Source organism: Ammodytes marinus, assembly GCF_949987685.1.
Source record: "Ammodytes marinus genome assembly, chromosome: 3".
NCBI lineage: Eukaryota > Metazoa > Chordata > Actinopteri > Uranoscopiformes > Ammodytidae > Ammodytes > Ammodytes marinus.
Window position 1 is genome coordinate 22,830,745 of NC_137232.1, and position 22,357 is coordinate 22,853,101.

At 40.9% G+C, this 22,357-nt stretch overlaps 1 protein-coding gene across 1 annotated transcript in view; it reads right to left on the reverse strand.

Annotated features, from left to right (window-relative positions):
• Positions 1 to 22,357, reverse strand: part of gvin1l2 (GTPase, very large interferon inducible 1-like 2) — a gene marked incomplete at both ends in the record, with an annotated part of 34,768 nt that overhangs the window by 9,516 nt on the left and 2,895 nt on the right. Inside the window, 2 exons of the mRNA XM_080024809.1 lie at positions 16,940 to 17,080; positions 17,418 to 22,251. Coding sequence (XP_079880935.1) covers positions 16,940 to 17,080; positions 17,418 to 22,251 — 4,975 coding nt within the window. The remainder of the gene's footprint in view (positions 1 to 16,939; positions 17,081 to 17,417; positions 22,252 to 22,357) is intronic.

Here is a 22,357-nt window from a genome sequence, read left to right on the forward strand (position 1 = left end):
ACTTCAAGGTTCAAGGATGTTTATTGTCATTGTAATACACAACAAAATACAGTTTGGCACTCTCTAGCAGCAGTTAGTGTTTAAATGGTAAATGACAGAAAACACAAAAATACAGAATAAAACAATGACAAATAAGACACTTGACACAAAGACAAGGACCAAATGACAGAAATTGTTAAAAACCTATATACTGTATATTAATAGTGATATGATTAAAAATGATCCCTGTACAAATTGTGTACATATATGCAATCCATATGTTGATTAAAAATTATGAATGGTTAAAAATTATAAAAAATGTAGATTAAAATTGATCCGTGTACATATTGTGCACGTCAAGTCCAATCTGCGATATGTGTGTGGTCACTTTGTGATCATTATGGTTTGGGCAGGTTACATAGTTTGAGAGGCCACGCCCCTCACACTGTAACTCCGATTGACTTGAAATTTCTCACTCAGGTATTCTTGAGGGTGCTCTAAAAGAATCCTCAGGACCATATAAATCTGCCAATGAATTTTTTCGCTAATTAGCATAAAATGAAAAACATGTTTTTAACCACAACTTTCTCAAATATCACTGTATCGGATTTCTCACAAAGCCTCAGGGGACCAAGATACACATGTCCATAAAAGATTAGTAGGATAGCTTTAAAAACATGGCCGCCATTGACCTAAACGTTTACGCAGGGGTGGGGCTTAGCAGCTAATTGGCCATAACTCGTTAACCATAGGTCCTATCATCATAACTCTTGCTGGATATGTGCAGAACACCTGTGGTGGCATGTGCCCCAAAGCTTGTTGGGATTTACCCATGGCCGACATTGACCAAAACGTCTTCGCTAGAGTGACCCTTTGCTGCTGCTTTACGACGACTGAAACTGTCCGATCGGCCCCAACTTGGGACTCGCATTCAGAAAACGAGTGGTGGCAGTTCTGCGAATGGTTTGGAGCCGGGCCGACAGGGGAGCGCCGCTGATGCGGGGTTGGCGGTCGGGGCCGGGGGGCCTGTACTTTTAAAATCTCTGCAGGATTTTCTAGTTTTGCTGTTGCTGTGTACCTCTTTGGCTTTGAAGACATTTAGGGATTGGGTCTAAATCTATGTCGGTGTCCTGCCCAAAAACCTTCATCTATGTATCCTTATATCCTATGCATTTTATTTTTATTCTGTAATTGTTGCCTGTCCTTTTTTGGTAGTATTTGTCTGTATTTTTTCTTTAAAATCAAACGTGAATTACTAATTGAAAAATCCTTTGTTGTAAAATGTACTATACATGAAAATATGAAAGAGACTGGGTTGAGATGTTGTCTTACATGATCACACAAAAGTGTAGTAACTCATATCTCTAACACATTTGCATATCATATATACGGATACACACGAGATGATTGGACTGATGCACCTGCAGCTTGTTCAAATATCCTTTTGTCTCTTGGTAATCAATGGTTGAGTTGATGCTCCTTTAAACACTCAAATCAAAGTGCTGATTGCCAGATCTCTCTCGTAGCCAACATATGCTGTTTATCAACAGTCATCCTAATTTCGTCCACTTTAGCAGTGTTTGTAATTGTTATTAAGTCATTTAAGCCAGTCATTTTCCATCCGGTGATACATTATTTTGCCAAGCATCTGTGTGTGAATCATAAAATGCTGCTTGTATTACATAATTCACTGCAAGTTGACACATAGATAATTATGCACATTACACCATGTACTCAATTGGACTTTTTAATGATAAACAATGAAAATGTATGTACAGAGTAAACATTTGACATTTTTATGCTATCTTTGTGTGCATGTCCTTACTTGTGTTGATGTCTCTCTTTAAATTGCAAAGCAGGTAATGAATGAGCAGACAGATATTAAGCATCTTACCTGCTCAGATGTTTAAAATCGTAGATCCTGTGAATATCCCAGATTGGTGTCTCTTTAGTTAAACAAATGCGCTTATTTTCTTCTCCTTTCTTTGTTGTCTTCTTTTTTGCTCCCCTTTTCTTCTATCTATATATCCTAAATCTCATAAAAAGTATCCTCTGTAGCCTTTATAGAAGCTCACAGTGGTATGAGGTGTCAGGCAGGGAGTCAGTGTTGCCTGAGTGAGAGGGACAGAGGGAGAAGGAAGAAAAGGGACCCACATACCCCTCTCTCTCTCTCTCTCTCTCTCTCTCTCTCTCTCTCTCTTTCAAAAGTCCTCATAATGGGCAACCTCCCCCAATTCTCCTTTATTTCGTCTGAATCCACATTCACAAGCATCCAAAAACACATGCTTTTGCATGAATCTCTTGCAACAGGCTGTGAATACCTGTGTAACAACCTATTATTTGACAACTCGGGGGAGAGGGTTACTTACTGTTTTTGCTTTTATTTGCTATATGAAAGCCTTTGATTACCTGCAAATTATTCCACATCTGAAGTTGAACAAGGAGCAACCATGTGATGAACAGCACATCATCATTAAGGGCATTGTCTCCACGGTGAGGAGAGGTGTGGATAACTGAGAAAGCTGCAGCTCAAATACACTTGCTGCCCCTGCATTATTAAATAATTTTTAGAAGAAATGTACATATCTTTGCAAAAAGCCAAAATGGTCTTAAATACAAAATCTACAAGCACAACATGAGACTGAGACTGTCTAGACCAGGAAACGCCTTTAATGTAACAGGCTTTTAACCAATTGATCTTAGTTCTGCCCTTTATAAGGTAATGCCACCCCAGAGGACCCCCTGCTGACACATCGACGCTTACAATGTAATCTCATCAAATCATGTTCAGATTGGTATTTCTCCTAACTTGTTCCCTCTTCTGACTCTCTCTACCTCACTCTCTTTGGTAAAGACTGCTCATTATCACTAATGTTGGATATATGATGGGGATTTGACAAGTCAGAAATCGGATCCCCAGGTTATTTCCAACTATTTCATATTGTGTCAATCAGCGGACAAATTGAACACAGTCAAGTCAGACCACTCAATGGAACCCACAATCCTGTCAAACCCATGAGAGCTATGAGCAAAGAAATTAAGAATACAAAGACACAGATAGAGGGAGAGCAAGCAGCAGATATGGATTGCTAATGTCAGGGGGGTTTTACGCGGCATGGTCTTTTTAGTAGGAGCCGGAAAGGAAAGTGAATATTTGATTGATTTGACTCCCTGGTGTGAAAGGGAAAAAGCAGAGGTTTTCAGGATATTTTGCTGTAAGTCTGAAAGATGAATTAAAAAAAAAGAAAAACACATGCCATCAAAGGTGTCACTGTTGGAGCTGGCACAGATGGACCCGAACGCATAGAAGGAGAAGAATGAGATAGTTTTCATAGAATCAACAGGACTTAACTGACTGACTGACTGACTTACTCACTGACTCAATCACTCATTGACTGACTGGAGCACAGGAAGACTCAGGCAAACAAGGGAGGTAAACTAAACAGGTAACATAGCAGTCAACACAACAGTTTCTGTTTCCCTGTCCCCACGAAATACGGATTTACAGTACAGAGATGTCTAAAATAAATCTTCACTTTTTAGTTACTCAGACCAGAGTTTTCAAAACTGTCTGGACACGTTAAAGGTCCTATATTATGCAAAATGCTCCAGCCAGAATTCTCTCAGTTTCTGATGTCAAAAACGGGAAAGCCACCTCCCCCCACATTAGTAACCAGAAACTTCCACCGTGCAGTAGTCTATAGCCCCTTTTACACAGCCAGTGAAAGCCGGGAATTTGGGCCCTCCGCCCTGCTGTGTAAATGCGACCGTTACAGAACGGAGGAAGAAAGGTGCGAGAGATTGTTCCGGGAATTTTACTACCTCGGGGGGTAGTAAGATTGCAGACACAATCTGTTCCGCCTCTCTGTCTAAATGCGGCCAGCTTGTTGTTGCGGAACAGGGGGGGCGTTTGACGTTCCATAGCCTACGTTCTAAACATGCGACCATGGTAGCAGTTGAAGGACGTGTGTTTAACATTAACCACGGCGGCCTGATGTCCCGTAAAAATCACCAAATAAAAGGAACGGCGTATAATCTAGCTGGTCATAAGGTCCGCTGCTCAATCCAAACCCCCGCGCTTCATTTTGCAGAGTTTATGAGTCTATTTCTGCCCAGGGAAAGTTGTACAAGGGGAAAGCTAGGCTAGGCTAAGCTAGGCTAAGCTAAGCTAGGCTGCGACCGGATCGCCGCCGCTATTATTATCCTAAGTCTGAGCGTATATCCACACTATATTTCTGTCTTTCTGACTTCACACACTGTATGTGTATGTCTGAATGGCAGAGCACTGCCCTCAAAGAGACTCGCTCACAGCCAACCTGTCACACAAACACACACACACACACACACACATACACACACACACACACACACACACACACACACACACACACACACACACACACACACACACACACAGACACACAGGTGAAGCAGTGAGCGGAGTGACTTTGTCAGTTTGGTTAACAGTGCAGTGATGTTGGACTCAGCGCGTAGCGAGATCAACAGGCACATCACGGGGACAGTAAAATACGGCCCTCTTAGTGCAAGCTCCAGCACTTCTGCTCTTAATTCACCGGCCAGTGTTGTTGTTGTAAAGCAGCTGACCGGCGCGGCGCTAAATGTTTACGTCACACCTGACGCTGTTTACAAGCACCTCTTTCATTCCGGAACGCTGTGTAAAATGGGCTACTGATGCGCCAGCAGGCCGGCGTTGCTTGGTTCTGTGTAAATAACACAGAAGCAAGCAAAGCCGGCATATTGGAGTGATGTTGTTCGTGACACTCACATAAACAACCAACGTGATAATGTTAAGTCTAGCAGTAATCATACATGCTCATGGTTTAAAAAAGCACTGCATAACATTTTGAATTGCACTACTCGTAGACTGTAGAAGAGGTGGGAAAATCTGCTACTACAACTGCTAATAGGGATGCTAACGGAACACGAGCGGAGAGGTGTGTATCTCCTGCTCTGACCGCAGCTGGGAGTGGCTGATGCGCGAGGACCGGGCCGTCTGTCAGTGCTCTGTGACGGGGGAGGGGCCCCCAAAACAGTTAAAAGTGATACTTGCTTTAGCGAAAAAGTCACCAATTACACCAGAAAAAAAGCTAGATTTGTCGCTGTTTTGAAAAAAAAGTCGCCAGGGGGGATGAAAAGTTGCTAAATATAGCGACAAAATCGCTAAATTGGCAACACTGCGTCAATATGACGCAATCTCTGTGTAAAAGGGGCTTATGATAACCAGTGTTGCCACAGTTACTTTGAAAAAGTAATCCGATTACTGATTACTAGTTACTCCTTAAAATAGTAACTTAGTTACTTTACTGATTACTTGATGTTAAAAGTAACTAAGTTAGATTACAAGTTACTTTAAACGTTACTTTACAGGTTTTGAAACCCATATATCTCAATTTAAAACATGCACATATTAAGAATCATTGAACATATATAAAATAAAGCTTGTAGGCTAGTAGCCTATAGGCATACTGTTTTCAAAATAATAAAAATTATGGTTTGAAAATTTTAATAAAAAAAAAACCTTTTTCCCCCCATGAAAATAAATGCATTCCTCCAAAGTGCAAAGACAGTAGCAGTGTCTTTAAACTTAACGTGCTTGGCCCTTCACTCTCATGCATTCATTTGACTTTTCTCTGCGATGTCTCATGTGTTGATAGACTGGGTGTGTGCGGCCACCGGTCGCCACGTGACTATACGTTTCCAAGTTTTAAACACTTCTATCTCTTCAACGTCACCGTACCCGAATCCTAAATAATATCCCCATAGCAGACGCCAGACGCTATATTTCATGGGGCGGGGGACGTTTGTTTTGTGCCACAGTTCAGCTTAGACTCGGCCGTAATGCTGCTGCACACACACACACACAGACACCACACACACGCTGCATGTAGAGACGAGGGGCGCTACCAAAAAGACGAGAGGAGCAGTTGGAGCGTTTAGAGACACATGCGCGCACATTTATTTACATTAAATCGCAATCGCAGTCATTTGTGCAGTTATGTAAAATGTTTCACTAAGGAAAATGACAGAAAAAGTAACGCACAGTGACTTTGATGAGTAACTTTAATCTGATTACTGGTTTGGAGATAGTAACGCGTTAGATTACTCGTTACTGAAAAAAGAGGTCCGATGCCGGTAACGCGTTACTAAGTAACGCGTTACCGGCATCACTGATGATAACCCTACCCCCCTATTTATCATTGTTCCACGGCCCCTAGATCCTCTGGAAAAATATTCCTTCCCCGCCATGTTGTTTTCCCCGCTAAGCGACAAGATGCCTGTAGTACAGCAAAGCATGCTGAATGTTGCATAAACCAACACAGAAGCCGATTGCTCATAATCCACTAATCTCATATCTTATCTTAACCACAGCAATCAAATGCCTCGTTTTTAATAACAATGGATAGGAAGCTATTTGTGCTTTTTTTCAAACGGTGAAACTAAAAGAAATGTTTTTATTAGTATTTTTGCCTGACTGGTGCATAGCTATTAGCTTTGGGACAAGCATCCAGATTTAGCTCACACTAAGCTGTCTAGTAATGCTTCGTTTTTAACAGGACAAAGTATTGGAAGCTAATAGTGTAGAAGTCAAACTTTGAAACTTATGTTTTCACTGATTTTTAGTGGTATTTTCTGAATGTTCAATATAATTAAACATGTATTAAACTTGGTTGGTGTTTCACAGCTATCTGTGTTTTTGACTAATTTGACTCTGTGAAAGGACTGCGTATTTTGTAACTGTGCATTAATTGGTAGAGTGTGTGTGTGTGTGTGTGTGTGTGTGTGTGTGTGTGTGTGTGTGTGTGTGTGTGTGTTCAGTTAACTTTACAATGAGTTATTATAAGGAGTTTGGCTTTGGCTCAAGATGCTCCTAATTATGAAAATGAAAACAACTTCCAAGCTCTGGGGTGAAAATGTTCCTATTGGTGTGCAGATGGAAAACATCTACAACAACAACACACACAATGTAGCCCATGTCCACATGTACACAGTTATTTAGTTCCATTTGCAGGGAAATTCCTGTACACAGGACGGTATTTTAGAAAACCTCTCTGTTCACACGACAACGCAAAAAGAGATTGAAAACGCTGATTAATCATGCCAGGCTATTAGGTGGAGATCATGTCCATAGAATAACATTGTGAGCATATGTATTGAGCGTCTCCTTGAACTAGGTTGCCGCAGGCATGCTCAGTAGATATAAACAACAATTGATGCCAGGGTTTCTCTAAACATTTACAAAGCCATTTCATAATACAGTTTGTGAATTTTTTTATTTTCATTACCTCTGAACTCCACTGTTTTGGGGGTGTAGCAGCACAGCACGTCCGCCAAACTAAATGTTGATGTCTGTCAAATTTTTATTCTGTGCCCTTCAAGGACACTGTTAGTTTAAAAAGCACTCACAGTAGATTAGCTTGACTTCAGGTGCCTTTGAGTGTATAGTAGAAACGGAAGATAAAGCAAATGGAGCGTAGCGTTAGTTCAGGGAGAATACGGAGTCAAGCCGGCCGTCAAACTCTCCATGTCAGCTAACAGCCAGCTTCCGCTTCCAGCATACCCCATTGGCCTTACACTCAAAGTGGCGTCTCATTTAAGATGCTCTAGCCTGCCTACTGGTGTTGCTTCCTCTGCACATTTCTTTCGCGATACGGCTCGATACGGCTCATTCTCTCAATGTCTCAATCGTGCCAAAACCCCTAGATGTAGTAACGCTGCATAGCCTATTACACAATGTGTTGTCAACATGAGTATGTGCAAATACTATCTGGAAATCTAGACCCACATCTTGGAACAATATCGGGGATGGCAATGAGCATAACCAAGGAAAGGCACCAACGCATGTGTGTCAAATACCACTGCACACAATTGGATAGCATATAACCAATCGGAGCAATGAACAAAGTGACAAAAGGGTAACTGGTAAATTAAATGTAGTGTGGGATTCCAACATATTTATGTTATATTAAAGAGAAGTTAGCAAGGTTAATGGGTTAAGCATAACTGCCTCACAACACATACCGGTCAGGCTGACTTAGGCCAGGATGACCTTTTAGCTCACAAACTGCCACACAGCAAAATATAGGAACACGATTGCAAGACCTGGCGACGAATAGACTATCATCTGATTCTATTTAGAAGCACACTATTGCTAATAAGGCTTGATATAAGATCTGTCACACACGCACTCACATGCACACTCTTACATACACACACACTCTCACTCACACACACACACACACACACACACACACACTCACACAGTCACCCACAGACACACATACACACACACTCTCACTCACACACTCACACACACACACACATGCACACACACACACTCACACAGACTCACTCACACACATGCACACACAGACACACACACACACACTTGCACACACACACACATTTACACAGACACACACACACACACACAGACAGATAGTGTATTTAAACCAACCGCCTTGACTAGAGGGGCGCCTTTACGCCCGGGGAAGAAAGCTGCTTATGGAAACTCTGTACCCCCAATTGTCAAGAGTAGGGCAGGGTAACTTAAGATCTGATCTATTGTAACGTATAGATAATACCTGCGTTGGATAGTACAAGTTGTCTACTAAGCTGAAACCTGTTATGTCAACCTTTGAATAAAGAATCCTGTTAGACCGATCTCCTTCTCCTCCGTGTCTATCTTGAAGCCTGTTGAGATGTCTCCTTCCTCTCTAGTAATATCAAATGTAGTGGAACAATGGCCCACTCGGCCACGGTCAACACCTCATTGTTTTATTACAGTAGCCGTATACGGCCTAGCATATTGTAAATACATATTCTTGCTAATGAAATATTTGAATGCCATCTTCTGTAAATTTTTTAAGGAAAGCTAAGTCTGAATCGTAAAGTGTCGAGTGATCTTTGTTGTTGGTTACTATCACGATTTCGAAGACGCAGCACTGTCGTCGGCCGCCCGCCCATATCGGATAGTACGATTTTGATGGGTGACAATGGCTTGTGCCCAGGGTAGCCAATTAAGTCTGTATTCGGCATAGATCTGCGATCTGCTGCTGCTCCCTCACTGTGAGGGTCACCAAGTCACTCAACTAAATCAGACTGTTTGTGTCTTGGCTCCAAAATGGTGGAATGAGCTCCCCATTGACATCAGGTCAGCTTCCGCTGCAGGCTTAAAACATATCTCTTTAGACTGCACTCTAGTATTTGCGTGATTCTTGCTGTTCTGAGTTTGTACCTTCATGGTTGAATGCACTTATTGGAAGTCGCCTGGATAAAAGCTCCCGTGTCAACGCTCAAAGCTTTAGGCTGTGGGTCTTCGTCTACCTATAAACATCACCTCCGGTCAGGGCCTCAGTATAATCTACGCTCAAAAGCATCCATGGGTGCCATGTTATTGCTGGCTCATTCAAATAATTAGGGCATATCAGATTTGTATTTGTGTTTCTCTCTGTTAGTCTCCAACTTTCCACCCTGTTATTCAATAACTGTTATCAGCATTTTGTATAGATTTAAGTATAGCCTCACTAAGGTATTTTAATCCATCTGTCTTCCTACTGAGTGCTCAGTCAGTGCCTCCTGTCGGCACTCTATGTAGCTCATGGGGGGCAAGGTGTCCCTGACTCTGGCTCAGGTTTGCTCATCAGCGGTGGGGATGTGCTGTACCCTCCTTAAGCCTGGTTGTCCACAGAGGGGCAGGGAGGTGCTGTCTCTGCCCGGGCTTGTGCACTCCTATAGTCAGGGAGGTTGCCATATGGTCGGGGGGTCCTTGCTGCAGCTCTCCACACCTTTCAGAATTCCAGAGGGATGGCTCTCTCTGCCTTAAAGTCTTCCACGTGTGGAGGGCGTGGAGATCCCAGATCAGAACCATACAATAATTACTGCAAATTACTCTGCTAATTGAAATAATTCTTCTATTTTGACTGAAGTATTCCTAACTGAAATTAATTTGAGCAACAATCAAAAAAATAAAACAATAAAGAAAGCACAACAGAGTTTGCAAGGGTCAGTGATTGACAACAATTAGGGGAAAGAATATTCAAAATAGATGAGAAGAAGATGATAGAACTTGTAAATAGAAGTAGCCTAAGTAATTTTCTCTCAATAAATCTTAATTGCAAGCTTGGATGTGGCTCTCATCAATCAAGCAATCCAGTGATATAAAAAAAGTCCATAGCCAGCCTCTCCTTTCTTGACTCAGACATCTTCCCACATTTTTTTGTTTTCCTTCAGAAAAACAACAAAGGTGATTTGAAATGGCTGATTGATTTATAGCTTGCTTTTTTTGCTGCCTATCAGTGTTGCAACAGTAAACCAGTTTACTGTACATGGACCCTTATCAAAGCCAAAAGAAGAAAATATAAAACTGTATGGCTCTATTGAAGATAAATTACATATTTATCCTCTTAAGTATTGACCTGAACAGTTTCTGATGTTGTTTGTGGTATCATTGTAATCCCTGACCATGAAAACATAGGGGTAGACATCACTAGTTATGTGTTATTATGTTTGGGTGTTGTGATGAAAAATGCACAATTAGGCTATAGCGGGAAAGTAAAATGGTCGCCACGGCAACCATGATTCAATTTTGCAATGGCTAAATATCTGAAAATGTTCAGGGCCCCAAACTGTATAAGTGTACCAGGTTTCATGCTTTTCTGAAAAGGTTAACAATTTGGCACATATCACTTCTTCCATAAAACAGTACTTTAGGAAGCCGAAAATTGGCATAAAGAAAACCCTTAGAAAATAACTTTCCACCACATGGATTCCTTAAGACTTTTATTATGTTATTATTTACATGTTCACGAGTTAAAAATAGTTGGAATGGTTTCTGTTGAATTTATTTTAAGGTCAGGACTGCCTGGACTACTAACCCTGAATCCTGAAGTGCTAGGGTCAGGCTAGGGTCGCTATCTCCCACTTGGAGAGTCTTACAAGACTAGCACCTTCATCAATCTCTAACCTGAAACATGTGACAAAATAATATCAACGGCCATTGATATCTGTAATCTACATGTTTTCCTTTATCTTTATGAACCATGATGTACCTGACATATCTATCAGACTTTTTAAATCCCTGTTTTTATTAGTAGTAGTAAAATGTGATGTAATGCAGTTATACTAACCATGCTATTCAGAAAGGGAGCAGAGTGTACTGCACTTTGATTTGATTTGATTTGATTTACTGCACTTTGTTCTTGTAATGCACTGATCAAAATACATGGAACTTTCCTTTATTTATGCAAGTGTGTTATGAAGACAAAATAATATGTAAACATCCTCTAACCATTTGCTTGAAATACAGTGACTCTTAATGATGAATAATGGATGGGTTTGTATAGCGCTTTTCAAGGCACTCAAAGACGCTTTACAGGGTTCCAGGTTCCATTCATTCACACACAGTCATATTGGTGGTGGTAAACTACCATAGTAGCCACAGCTTCCCAAGGGCAGACTGACGGAAGTGTGGCTGCCATTCAGCGCCTACGGCCCCTCCGACCACCACCTCAAAACATACAGCAGTCGCACACATTCAAACAGCAACGCTAATGTATAAAAAGGTAGGCTATTGTTGCTGATTAAACTGTCCATTTGGATGATATTTACTTACAATAAAAGACAGTGGCAGTGACAGTGACTTGCAGTAACTGGACAGTAACTGGACAGACTTATTACAAAGTGCTTAGAAAAAGCAAACACAAGAATTAAAAAATGACTAATAAACAGCTCCTCTAGTTGACCTAAGAGCTACTGCAGATTGTTTAAAGCTCTTCTTCCAGGCTTTATACTCCCAAAGTAACAACACCATCTTGGAATACATTTTAAAATTGAATCAATTTTGAAGGCACTTCATTGCCTGGCTGTTACTAGAATTTAATTTGCTTTATGATTGTATAATATTTTAATGCTCAATACATGCTTTCTACCTGTTGAACTTTGTCCCAGTAAACTAACAGCCCCAAAGTGTTTTGCTAAGACAAAAGTTGTTGTTTAGCCTTGAAGAAGAAACTGCCTAATAAGATTTTGGCACATACAAAGGTATGACGCATTCATGTGCACAGTAGTTGAGGAGAAATGACTCCCTTTATTCTGTTATCAGACATTGTATGAAGAATAACACCAGCTGAGATGAATTTCTGGGAATATCTACCTAATTAAAAACATTTCTGCTTTCGCCAGCAAAACAAGGGCTGGACACACCAAACCTAGTATGTGTTTGCGCACACACCACCTTCTCTTGCATATAATCCCATGTACACTGTTCATTTCTTTGTATTCAACCATGTACCACCCAGATACATTGTTGATTCCCTTGCTGCTGTCCGCAAGTAAATTTCACCTGCTCTGAAGCCTGCCTTGACTCAAATTCTTTTATTACAAACACTTGGTTTTTAATAATTCCTTTAACAAATGGTCCTTCGAGCCGGATCCAATATCCTCATCCTCTGGACGAGAAGAGCCTGCACCGTGAACGGGGGAGTCCAAGATCTCTCGACAAAAGACCTCCAGTAAACAGAGCTACAAAAGAGGCTGTCTGCAGACTCGACTTGGACGGAGGAGGGGTGACGGAATCCAGAGCCAAAACTGAGCGAGTCGAGGCTTTCTTCGAATCAGGTGAATATAAACAGCTGATTTTGTTTTGTTTTGTTTAGGAATTCCTTTGTTTTATGTATTAGATAGATAAACTAGTTTATTGATGGTGGTGTTTTCCATTTTGGTTTTGGGCCATCTGTGGGAGAATTCCTGGTAGTAGTGTTTTCCACCTTGGTTTTACCTTCTGTGGGGGAATAACTCATTGTAGTTATTTTCTGTCTTGGTATAGTCCATCCGTGGGAAAATTACTGCTTTTGGTGTTTGAGAATTTACACTGTCAAAAACAAAAGTCTCACGTACGTAATATGATCATTAGTGTGGGAACCAGAGAGTATTCCCTTTTATTCAGACGTTGATATCTGAAAAAGCCACGTCTGGCAGTTATCTTTTGTTTCATAAAACTAGGAAGTTAGAATAAAACTGAGAGTTTAATTTATGAAAACAATTGGTTGCGGCTGAAAAAGCTACTGTAAGACATCATATTAGTGTTTATGAAGTTTCACTGTTTAGGAAGGACAAAAAGCTGTGATTAGTGTTAAGGTGGGTCACTAAGTATACAAAACTTGTCACAATTTTTACTAGTGTTTTTGAGATCTTGACACTAGCCAAAGAAATAAGTCTCACCTCTTTGTTTTGTTTGTCACAATTTGTACTAGTGTTTTGAGGTCTTAACACTAACCAAGAATAAGTCTCACCTATTTGTTTTGTTTTGTTATGTTTGTCGATAGTCTACATCTGCTGAGTAGACTTATTTCTTTTGTTTAGAATACATCACATAGGGTGTTCTAGTTTTAAATTGGTGAATTTTTTTAATCAATTGGAGGGAATAGGGGTGTTCGCCCTGTTAAATTGATTAGATTTTACATTTTAAAAATTTAATTACATAATATGGATAATGATAAGATAGACATTAGAAAAAAAAGGAGACTGGTGAAGAAAAGTCTCCTCCACCCCTTCCTGTGTCTCTTTCCATTGAGACCCAAAACCCCGGCTCCTCAGCTGCTCTTCTGCTGGCAGGTCCAGAGAATCAGATAAAGAACAGTAAAGAGAAAGGTGGTGGCCAAAGAGATGAATAAGAGAATGTTGTTGAAAGTTGAAGAGGAAAAAGATTGTTTGGAACTGATTGTTTGTAAGGGCAAGATGTCAAACTGCATTAACTTTGTAAAGATTGATGTGAGTATCTTGCTCATAGATGGATGTTATAAAGAAAGAAAAAGTATGTAGGGGAAGGGAGATAAAAGGTTTTAGTAAGTGTGCATACAATTGTTATGCTGTTATGATGGGTTATAAAATGCTCGTCTCCTAAAGATGACCAGAGTTCTGACTAAATTGCTAAATGCTTTAAAGTTTAGAGCTAAATATCTTGCCAATCCAAGCCCCATAGTCAACCTTAAAGATTAAAGGTGTAGTCAATCATTTGAAGTCCCAGCATAACTTAAAAAAAGCGTTCTTTTGTGTTCTTTTTATGAAAATGTTCACTGAAAAGAATTGTTCAATGCTTTTGATTTGAATTACAAGTTAAAGGGGATTTGTATGCTAAAATATGATCATAATGTGTATTGTTGATATAAATTGATTCAAAAACTGGTTAACTGTAAAGACACCTATACTTAACCAAGATGTTAACTTTTGTTATTTGAAGAACAAACTATAACACCATGTCAGATTTGGAGAAGTAGAGAGCTTCTCAGGAATGTGGTGTGTGTATGATTCAGTCCCATGCAGAAAAGGGAGGGCCTGTCTCACTGACTGTGTATGTGTGTAACTGAGCCCAAACACAGACAAAAATGTGGAACTAAAGAATGAAATCAAACCTATCCTAAAATGTTGTTATGCGTTAATTGTGACATCTAGAGCAAGCAATGCGGATAGGATGATGTTTTAGAAGCTGTTTACCCAGGCAGAATGAGGAGCATTTGTTTTGAAAAACATGATACTGCTCTATATTCATTCTGCTTTCAGGTGCAAGGAGAAGACGAAGCTGGCATGCTTCAATAAGGACACATTGGACACTGAGGAACAATCTGAATAGGTTATGGTAATGCCTAACCATTCCCCCAGTGACTGTGATATGAAGGACACTTTGCGTCAAAATGCCACAAAGGGACTTGTAGACCATCAAGACGACCTAGGTTCCTGTTCCCTGGCTTCTGCAAAAGACTGTCCTCTCTGAAACTGTACATAGACGATGTTGCACCAGTACACAAACTTGCATTTTCACAACTGTAATGTTGAAAGTACTTGATATTCTGCTTGAATGAAATTTATTTACTCATATGCTTTAACTTTTTGCTTGGAAGTGTATGCATAGATGTTGCATTAAATATTATACAAAAGGGTGGAATGTTACTAGAATTTAATTTGCTTTATGATTGTATAATATTTTAATGCTCAATACATGCTTTCTACCTGTTGAACTTTGTCCCAGTAAACTAACAGCCCCAAAGTGTTTTGCTAAGACAAAAGTTGTTGTTTAGCCTTGAAGAAGAAACTGCCTAATAAGATTTTGGCACATACAGAGGTATGACGCATTCATGTGCACAGTAGTTGAGGAGAAATGACTCCCTTTATTCTGTTATCAGACATTGTATGAAGAATAACACCAGCTGAGATGAATTTCTGGGAATATCTACCTAATTAAAAACATTTCTGCTTTCGCCAGCAAAACAAGGGCTGGACACACCAAACCTAGTATGTGTTTGCGCACACACCACCTTCTCTTGCATATAATCCCATGTACACTGTTCATTTCTTTGTATTCAACCATGTACCACCCAGATACATTGTTGATTCCCTTGCTGCTGTCCGTAAGTAAATTTCACCTGCTCTGAAGCCTGCCTTGACTCAAATTCTTTTATTACAAACACTTGGTTTTTAATAATTCCTTTAACACTGGCTCAGAGCACCATCAATTTAGGTTTTAAACCCTTATGACCCTTCACATATACAGTATAGCCGGGATCCATATGGTCACATGTTTTCATAGGATCCAGCCTAAATACCAGAGGTGGCCTTTGTTGTCAGGCTGTAACCTGTCTGAAGAAATCTGTCCAGTTACTGCAAGTCACTGTCACTGCCACTGTCTTTTATTGTAAGTAAATATCATCCAAATGGACAGTTCAATCAGCAACAATAGCCTACACCTTTTTTTATACATTAGCGTTGCTGTTTGACATTTGACAGATGAAGTAACTGTTGAATTGCTTTTAGTAAGAATAATTAATATTTGAATAGAAATGCCCTATAAAAGTAAATTAGATTGACAAATAAATGGATACAACAGTATAGCAGGTCAGGTTTGAAATACAGATATAGACACAATGAAACCATGTTCTTACATCTCAGTGTTGAGCTATCAGGGATTCTTCCATCACACATTGTCCTCTTGTGGATTTCACAATTTGACATATACCTTTACGGGGCGACCGTGGCTCAGGTGGTTAAGCGGGTTGGCCATTGATCCAAGGGTTGGCGGTTCGATCCCTGCTCTGCCACCTGTGTCATGGTTGTTGTGTCCAAGACACCCACCTTGCCTCGTGTGAATGTGTATGACTGCTGTATGTTTGAGGTGATGGTCGTAGGCGCTGAATGGCAGCCACGCTTCCGTCAGTCTGCCCCAGGGCAGCTGTGGCTACTATGGTAGTTTACCACCACCAGTATGACTGTGTGTGAATGAATGGAACCTGGAACCCTGTAAAGCGTCTTTGAGTGCCTTGAAAAGCGCTATATAAATCCAATCCATTATTTACATAATTCATTCTTCTCCTTTAATTACATTGATATGGATAAATAAGTATATCTTGTACCATAAGAAAAGAAAAGGATCCTGTCTTATAGAATAATAGATTCTGTGTTACCTTTAGCGTTGCAAGTGTGTTGATGTGAAAAAGTGAGGCACAGACAATAAAATATCGGATTCACACACAGGATAAGATATTTAAAGGAAAATGTTTGGAATCTGTAGGATGCCCAAAGATACCATGTTGTGCACTTCTGGAGTCCACACATGACCTTTGCTTTGTTGGCAAGAATAAAATAATTGAAAATACAGTTTGTGATATTAAAAATTACATGTTTAAGTTCAGATGAAGTAAAGAAAGAATTTTTATTTTGATGTTACAGTTGTTTTGTCATCTGTTAGTTGTGAATGCTTGATAATATCTTAGGAATCTACATTTACAAAATATTCTAAAACCCTTTTTTACAGAAACTGCAATGTCATATTAAATATATATTTAAAAAAGGCAAATGACAACTACAAATCAGCTATCATTATCAGGATAAATCCATTTGATTTACTCTGAACTGGATCAATACAAGGTATAACACAGGATATTCCTAATACCAGCACTGTCCAGTGAGGAAGGCCTCCTTCAAACTGTACAATGCCTCCTCCTCAGTGATGATCTTCCACTCGTCAGGAATCTTTGCTGGCTCCAGCTTGTATTGCTTCGAAAATCTGTCATTAAACCTCGCCAACACATGCCTGTAACACAAAGAATGCTTAGTTTATCTGGAACATTAACATAAACCAATTATAATATTATTTTTAAGACTTAAGCCCAGTTCAGACCAAAGATTCGCCTCGCAACAAGACACAACTGCAACTGCTCGCAACAACCTGGGCTGGACGTTCTAAAACTGGACCTGGCGATTTGAAATGTTACATTTTTGGTGACCGCTTGCAACGGCTTGCAACACGCTGCAACAAGCAGTTCAGACTGCTGCGACTTCTCCCCTGCGACGTTCTAAAACCGTCTCGTTGCAAGTCGTTGCAAGGCGAATCTTTGGTCTTAACTGGGCTTTAATAAACCACACAGTACCTCCAGTAAGCATTGGACATCTGTCCATTTGAGTCCTCAGGGGAGCTCCAGTCTGGGAAGAGGGAATGGAGGTCCCTGCATGCCACAGTAATGTCATGTGTGTCCTTGTTCTGGCCTGCGTTGCCCTTGGCAATGCTTTCAGGGCGGCTGATACAAGACAGAGAACAGGAATCAAGGGGCAACATGTCTTTAGGCCTGTGGATCAGAGCCCTGTGAACCTCATGCCCTTTCTCCTCCAGATCACAGGGTGCTCTACAGAGAGGGCATTGCTTGTCACATCCTTTCACTTTCTTAAATATGTAGTCTTGGGGCTGAATTGAAACGCATTGAAGAATTTGGGTGATCTCTACCTTTTGGGAGATCTCTTGGGATAGTTCCAATCGCATTGCAGCCAGTAACTCCATTAAACATGTGACAAAGCGATCCCATTCTGCGGTGATACTGAAGAGAGGTCCATCCAGAGCGGCCCAAGGGACATCCACATCTCCATCTCTCTCTAAAGTGAGGCACACTCTCTCTAGCAGCGGCTTTGTATCGCTCAGCACTCCATTAGTACCTTCTTCCGTTTGGCTAACCGCTGCAGCGATTTGTCCTACAATTTCTCCAAGTCTCTGTTGCCTCAATTTATCCAAGTTGGTTGATTCAAAGAGGTGAGCCTCCACTGCCTCCCGGACCTTCTTCAATCTGAAATTGTCATAGGAAAGCAAATATTCCAATAAGCTTTGAAAGCAGTCCTCCTTTATAAGGTCTTCCAGCAAGCTTTGATGGAAGGCACGTGGGGAATCATACTGCTGGGCTTGACCTTTGATCTCATCTACAATAAACATCCCCAGTGGTCTATAGATGTAGTCTACTACAGTAGGTCTGAGGACCATGGAGGTGAACGCTTGAGCCACCCTTTGGCATTGATCTCTCTTCCTGAACTCGTAGATAAACTCAGCCAAGTAGTTACTCTTGGTCGCGGTGATACATGTCAAAAGCTCTTTGTCCTTGGCATAGCGATCATGTAGTTTTTGGAAGTCTTGGCATGCTGCGCTACAGAGATAAGATTTCAGATCTGCTTCAAAAGCTGATCTGATTTCCATAGACTTTTCCTTCAAAGCTTTTTCAACAATTTCTAGCAGTTCAGTAATATAGCTATCAGAGAAATCTGCTGTTAAGCTAGATTTATGTGCTACAAACTGATTGTATTCTTCTATGACATTGTATGCTAGCTGTTGGGCTTCTAACCTCTGTAGTCTATTGTTGTCCTCAAACATGTGCTTCAATCTACTACGGTAACCAAAATGCTCATCATAAACTTGAAAGCTAGATGATTGGTTTTGGCTAATGACTTCAAGTTTTTCCAAGTGTTTCTGTAGACCACGGCTGATTAGATTTTCTTTTAGAATATCGGTCACTCTTGCAGTGATATCCTCTGTTTCCGAAGGCCTAAAGTCAAAGTTGGACAATGTCTTACTCCACACACCCTCAAACTCCTCTTCAAGTTCAGTGTCTTGAAAGAGAACTTTGGTTGACTTGCTGGTCTCCACCAGTGCATGTAGCTTGGATTCCTTTTCTTTTTCCAGTAATGTCTCAAAAATGTTCAACTGCGTGGAAGAACAGTGTGTCTCTTTCAGTGCCTCCAACCTTTGAATTGTCTCTTTACTTACTCGCTCCTGGAGGTCATCCATGTTGCTCATTAGGATTGGCTTGAATTTGCTCATTTTGAGAAGGTTGTCCTTCATCAAATTGGCCTCTATTTCTGAACGGAGTTTGCCCACCTCTGTTTTCACTTCTTCTTCTGCTTCTTCTTTCAAATCACTCAGAGGGTCATTTTGGGTCGTAGTGTCTAAATTCTTTGCATTTGTGGCAACGATTTTCTTTGTTGCCCCCACAAGCCAGCTTTCCATGTTTTCCAGGAAACTGTCCTGCAACTGGGAAAGCTCTGTGCACAATAAAGAGAATGCTGAAGCTATGTCAGTGTTTTGAAGACCAATGGAGAATGACTCTGCTCTCACTGCATCCCAAACAGCACACAAACGGCTCATAAATTCAGGCAGACCGGTTGCTTCCGATTTAACTGCAGACCTCTTCAATGCCCCAAAAAGGTTTTGTTTAAGCTTTAACACAGCCTCACTATACTCTGTATCAATTGGCCCTGAGAGGGACATATTATGACAAAGCCCTTTGACACAGTTGACAGAGTTTGTGGTATTATCAAGTTTATCAGCATTGCTAGTTCCTATGTCACCAGTTTGAAGAATCTCAGAAACACGCCTTAACTCTGAGGCTTTTAATACGTTGTTAATGCCTTCATCTGGGGCCAGGATTTGGCAAATGGGTATGGAGCCACATTCTTTGACACGTAGTAAGGCATTGACGATGACAGTGAAGTTAGCGTCAAACTCAGAACCAGCATTTGAAGAGATGTTCTGCATTAAAACATCACTCAGTCCTGTTGCAAGAGTGGCCATCTCATTGTCATGGATTAGCGTATTTTTGTTGTTGTCAAGAGACACTGAGCAGAGACCTTCTACATCAATAATCAACAAAAAATCACACTCCATTTCCTTTCTAAGGTTTTCGGGGAGACACAGAATGACCATGTACACCCCTCTTGTGGATATTTTCCTTCTTTCAGGAAATTGTACCCCAAACAATGCAGTAAGAACATCAGCATTCCTTGCATTATGTACTCCAAGGTTTGTCAGCACTCGGGTCCTGCAGTGTTCTTGAGGTAGGCGACGTTTGAGCTCTGCAAAGACAAAGCCCAGCCATTGGATGGGGATGTTTGAGGCATCTCCATCCATTAGTTCAAGAGGAATCCCATAGAGAAGAAGGTCTGTAGCTAAGCTAGGAAGACGTAGCACATTGTGGCTCCCACTGCCAGGGCCGATGTGTGTTAGCTCAAAAATGAGACCCATCTCACGCAGAAAGTGCTCAAGGACCAGTGAAGATGAATCATGTTCAAAGGAAACAAGTGGGGAAATTTGTGGTTCGGCAAAATAATTGAAATCTGACTCAGGTAGTGTCAGCTCTGGTTTGTCTTGTTGTTTCCCTTCCAAATTATGGTTTTGGTCCTCAGAGACTGAATCTGAAGTTTGTTCCTTAAAACATACATTGTTTTCAATAATGTCTTCATCATGAATCTCTTTTTCATTTGATGTCATACATAACTGCTGCTCTTTGACTAGATTATGTGCAGACTCGGTTTCTTCCTCTTCAAAGGTTGGATCTGTGCAGAAACTATCACTGTCCCCTAGGTTGACCTCTGCTACATCTTTGGGCGTATCAGAATATTCGAGTTTGCCATTGTTATTTTTCATCTGCAGGTTTGTGAATAAGTCCTGTGACCTGTTTTGTATTTCAGTTTGCATCAGCTGAAGCTTGAGCTTTATCCAACTAAGAAAACAAGTCCTCTCAACTTTATCTGTTGTGGAAAGCGCATCAATAAAAATCTTCATTGCTGGGGTCATTGTGTAGCTGGACAGTGCTACCAAGATGTCTTTCTTTTCTTTTTGCAGTTGGGGGTCAATTTCCTTTCCTTTTTTCATTTGTTTTATCTCTTCCTTTCCAATTGTAGACAGTTTGCTCCACAAAATCCCCTGCAAAGGAAGCTGTTTCTCCCTGAATTGAAAAGATCCCTCGTCTAAACCTTTCAAAAGGTCCTCCACTGTGGCCATTGCCTTTTTACAGACAGCCCCTTCATCCACATCAAGGCCTAGCTCCTCTGCTAAATTTGCTGCTGCCTCAAGTGTAACAAGTTTTACTTTATCTGGTATGATGTCTTTAAGGGTGTCACACAACCTACTAGCCAGATCCTTCTCACTCAAAAGGCTCCCTTGTAGCACTGATCCTCTGGGAAGCCCAATGGCTTCTTCAAGGTTATCGTCTACAAACCCCACCACTCGGTTCTCAGTGTTCTCAGTATCTGATAAGTCAATCAATATAAGCTTGCTTGCCATATCCTTACAAGATGCAATAAGTTGTTTTTCTCTCTCCCGAAGTCTCCCACAGAAAATAACCACAGCTGAAGACGCTTGACACAGAAAGCTGAGGTTTTTCTCATGTGTACTGGCATCCCCACGTAGGTTAGAGATGACAACTGGGACAGGGAAAATATCTCTGGACTTGTCTCCAGTGGGTAGATACCATCCAATCTCTACTAGGCCATTGGAGAGTCTTTGGGGTAGCTGTCCTCCATCCATTCCCCTGTGGAGAAATGTTTCACTGGGGGGCCTGAGACCACTTATGACATTGTTTAGCACTAGTGACTTGGAGACACCACAGTGACCAAGTTTCACACAAGAAATCATTGGCATATGCGTACTTGCCAAATTCCCCTCTTGTACTGCCCTGTTCTCAACTGGAAGGATAGACCTCCACTGGCTAAAAACACCTCTCAAAGGCCAAAGAAGGAAGCGACTGGGTTCAACTGGATTTACGTTTGGTAGAACCAGAGGCACAGCAAACCGGCATTGCATCATGCGTACAGTAATCTCCTGCTGAAGGAAAGTGTTGGAAGACATAAAGACAGCTGTAACTAGATCAAGGGGATTGATCTCACAAGAGCTTTCTCCTCCAAACCCATTGATTATCTCCTCTGTTTTTTTGGCATTGTTCGGTACATATTCATGTACAGGTTTGCAGCAAGGACTCCGTGCATCTGGGCTAAGTAGCCAAAGGCGTTTGAGGAAAGCATTTGGTAGATCTTTGGGCTCCTGAGGAGCTTGATTCTCCAGAGTCCAATTGCTGATATCCAAAATAGATGCTGGTTCCAGTGGTGTAGTCCCAAAGGCCTCCAGGCCCAGCTTATGTAAAACCCCTGCCTGGGCATTGTCCTTAGGAGGTTCTAGTTTGAAGAAACAAGGCAATTATTTAGGCTACATTTTATTTAAATGATGGTATTGGTAATACACCGTTATCCAGTTAAGTGAATAAGCCAACTAACGTATTTA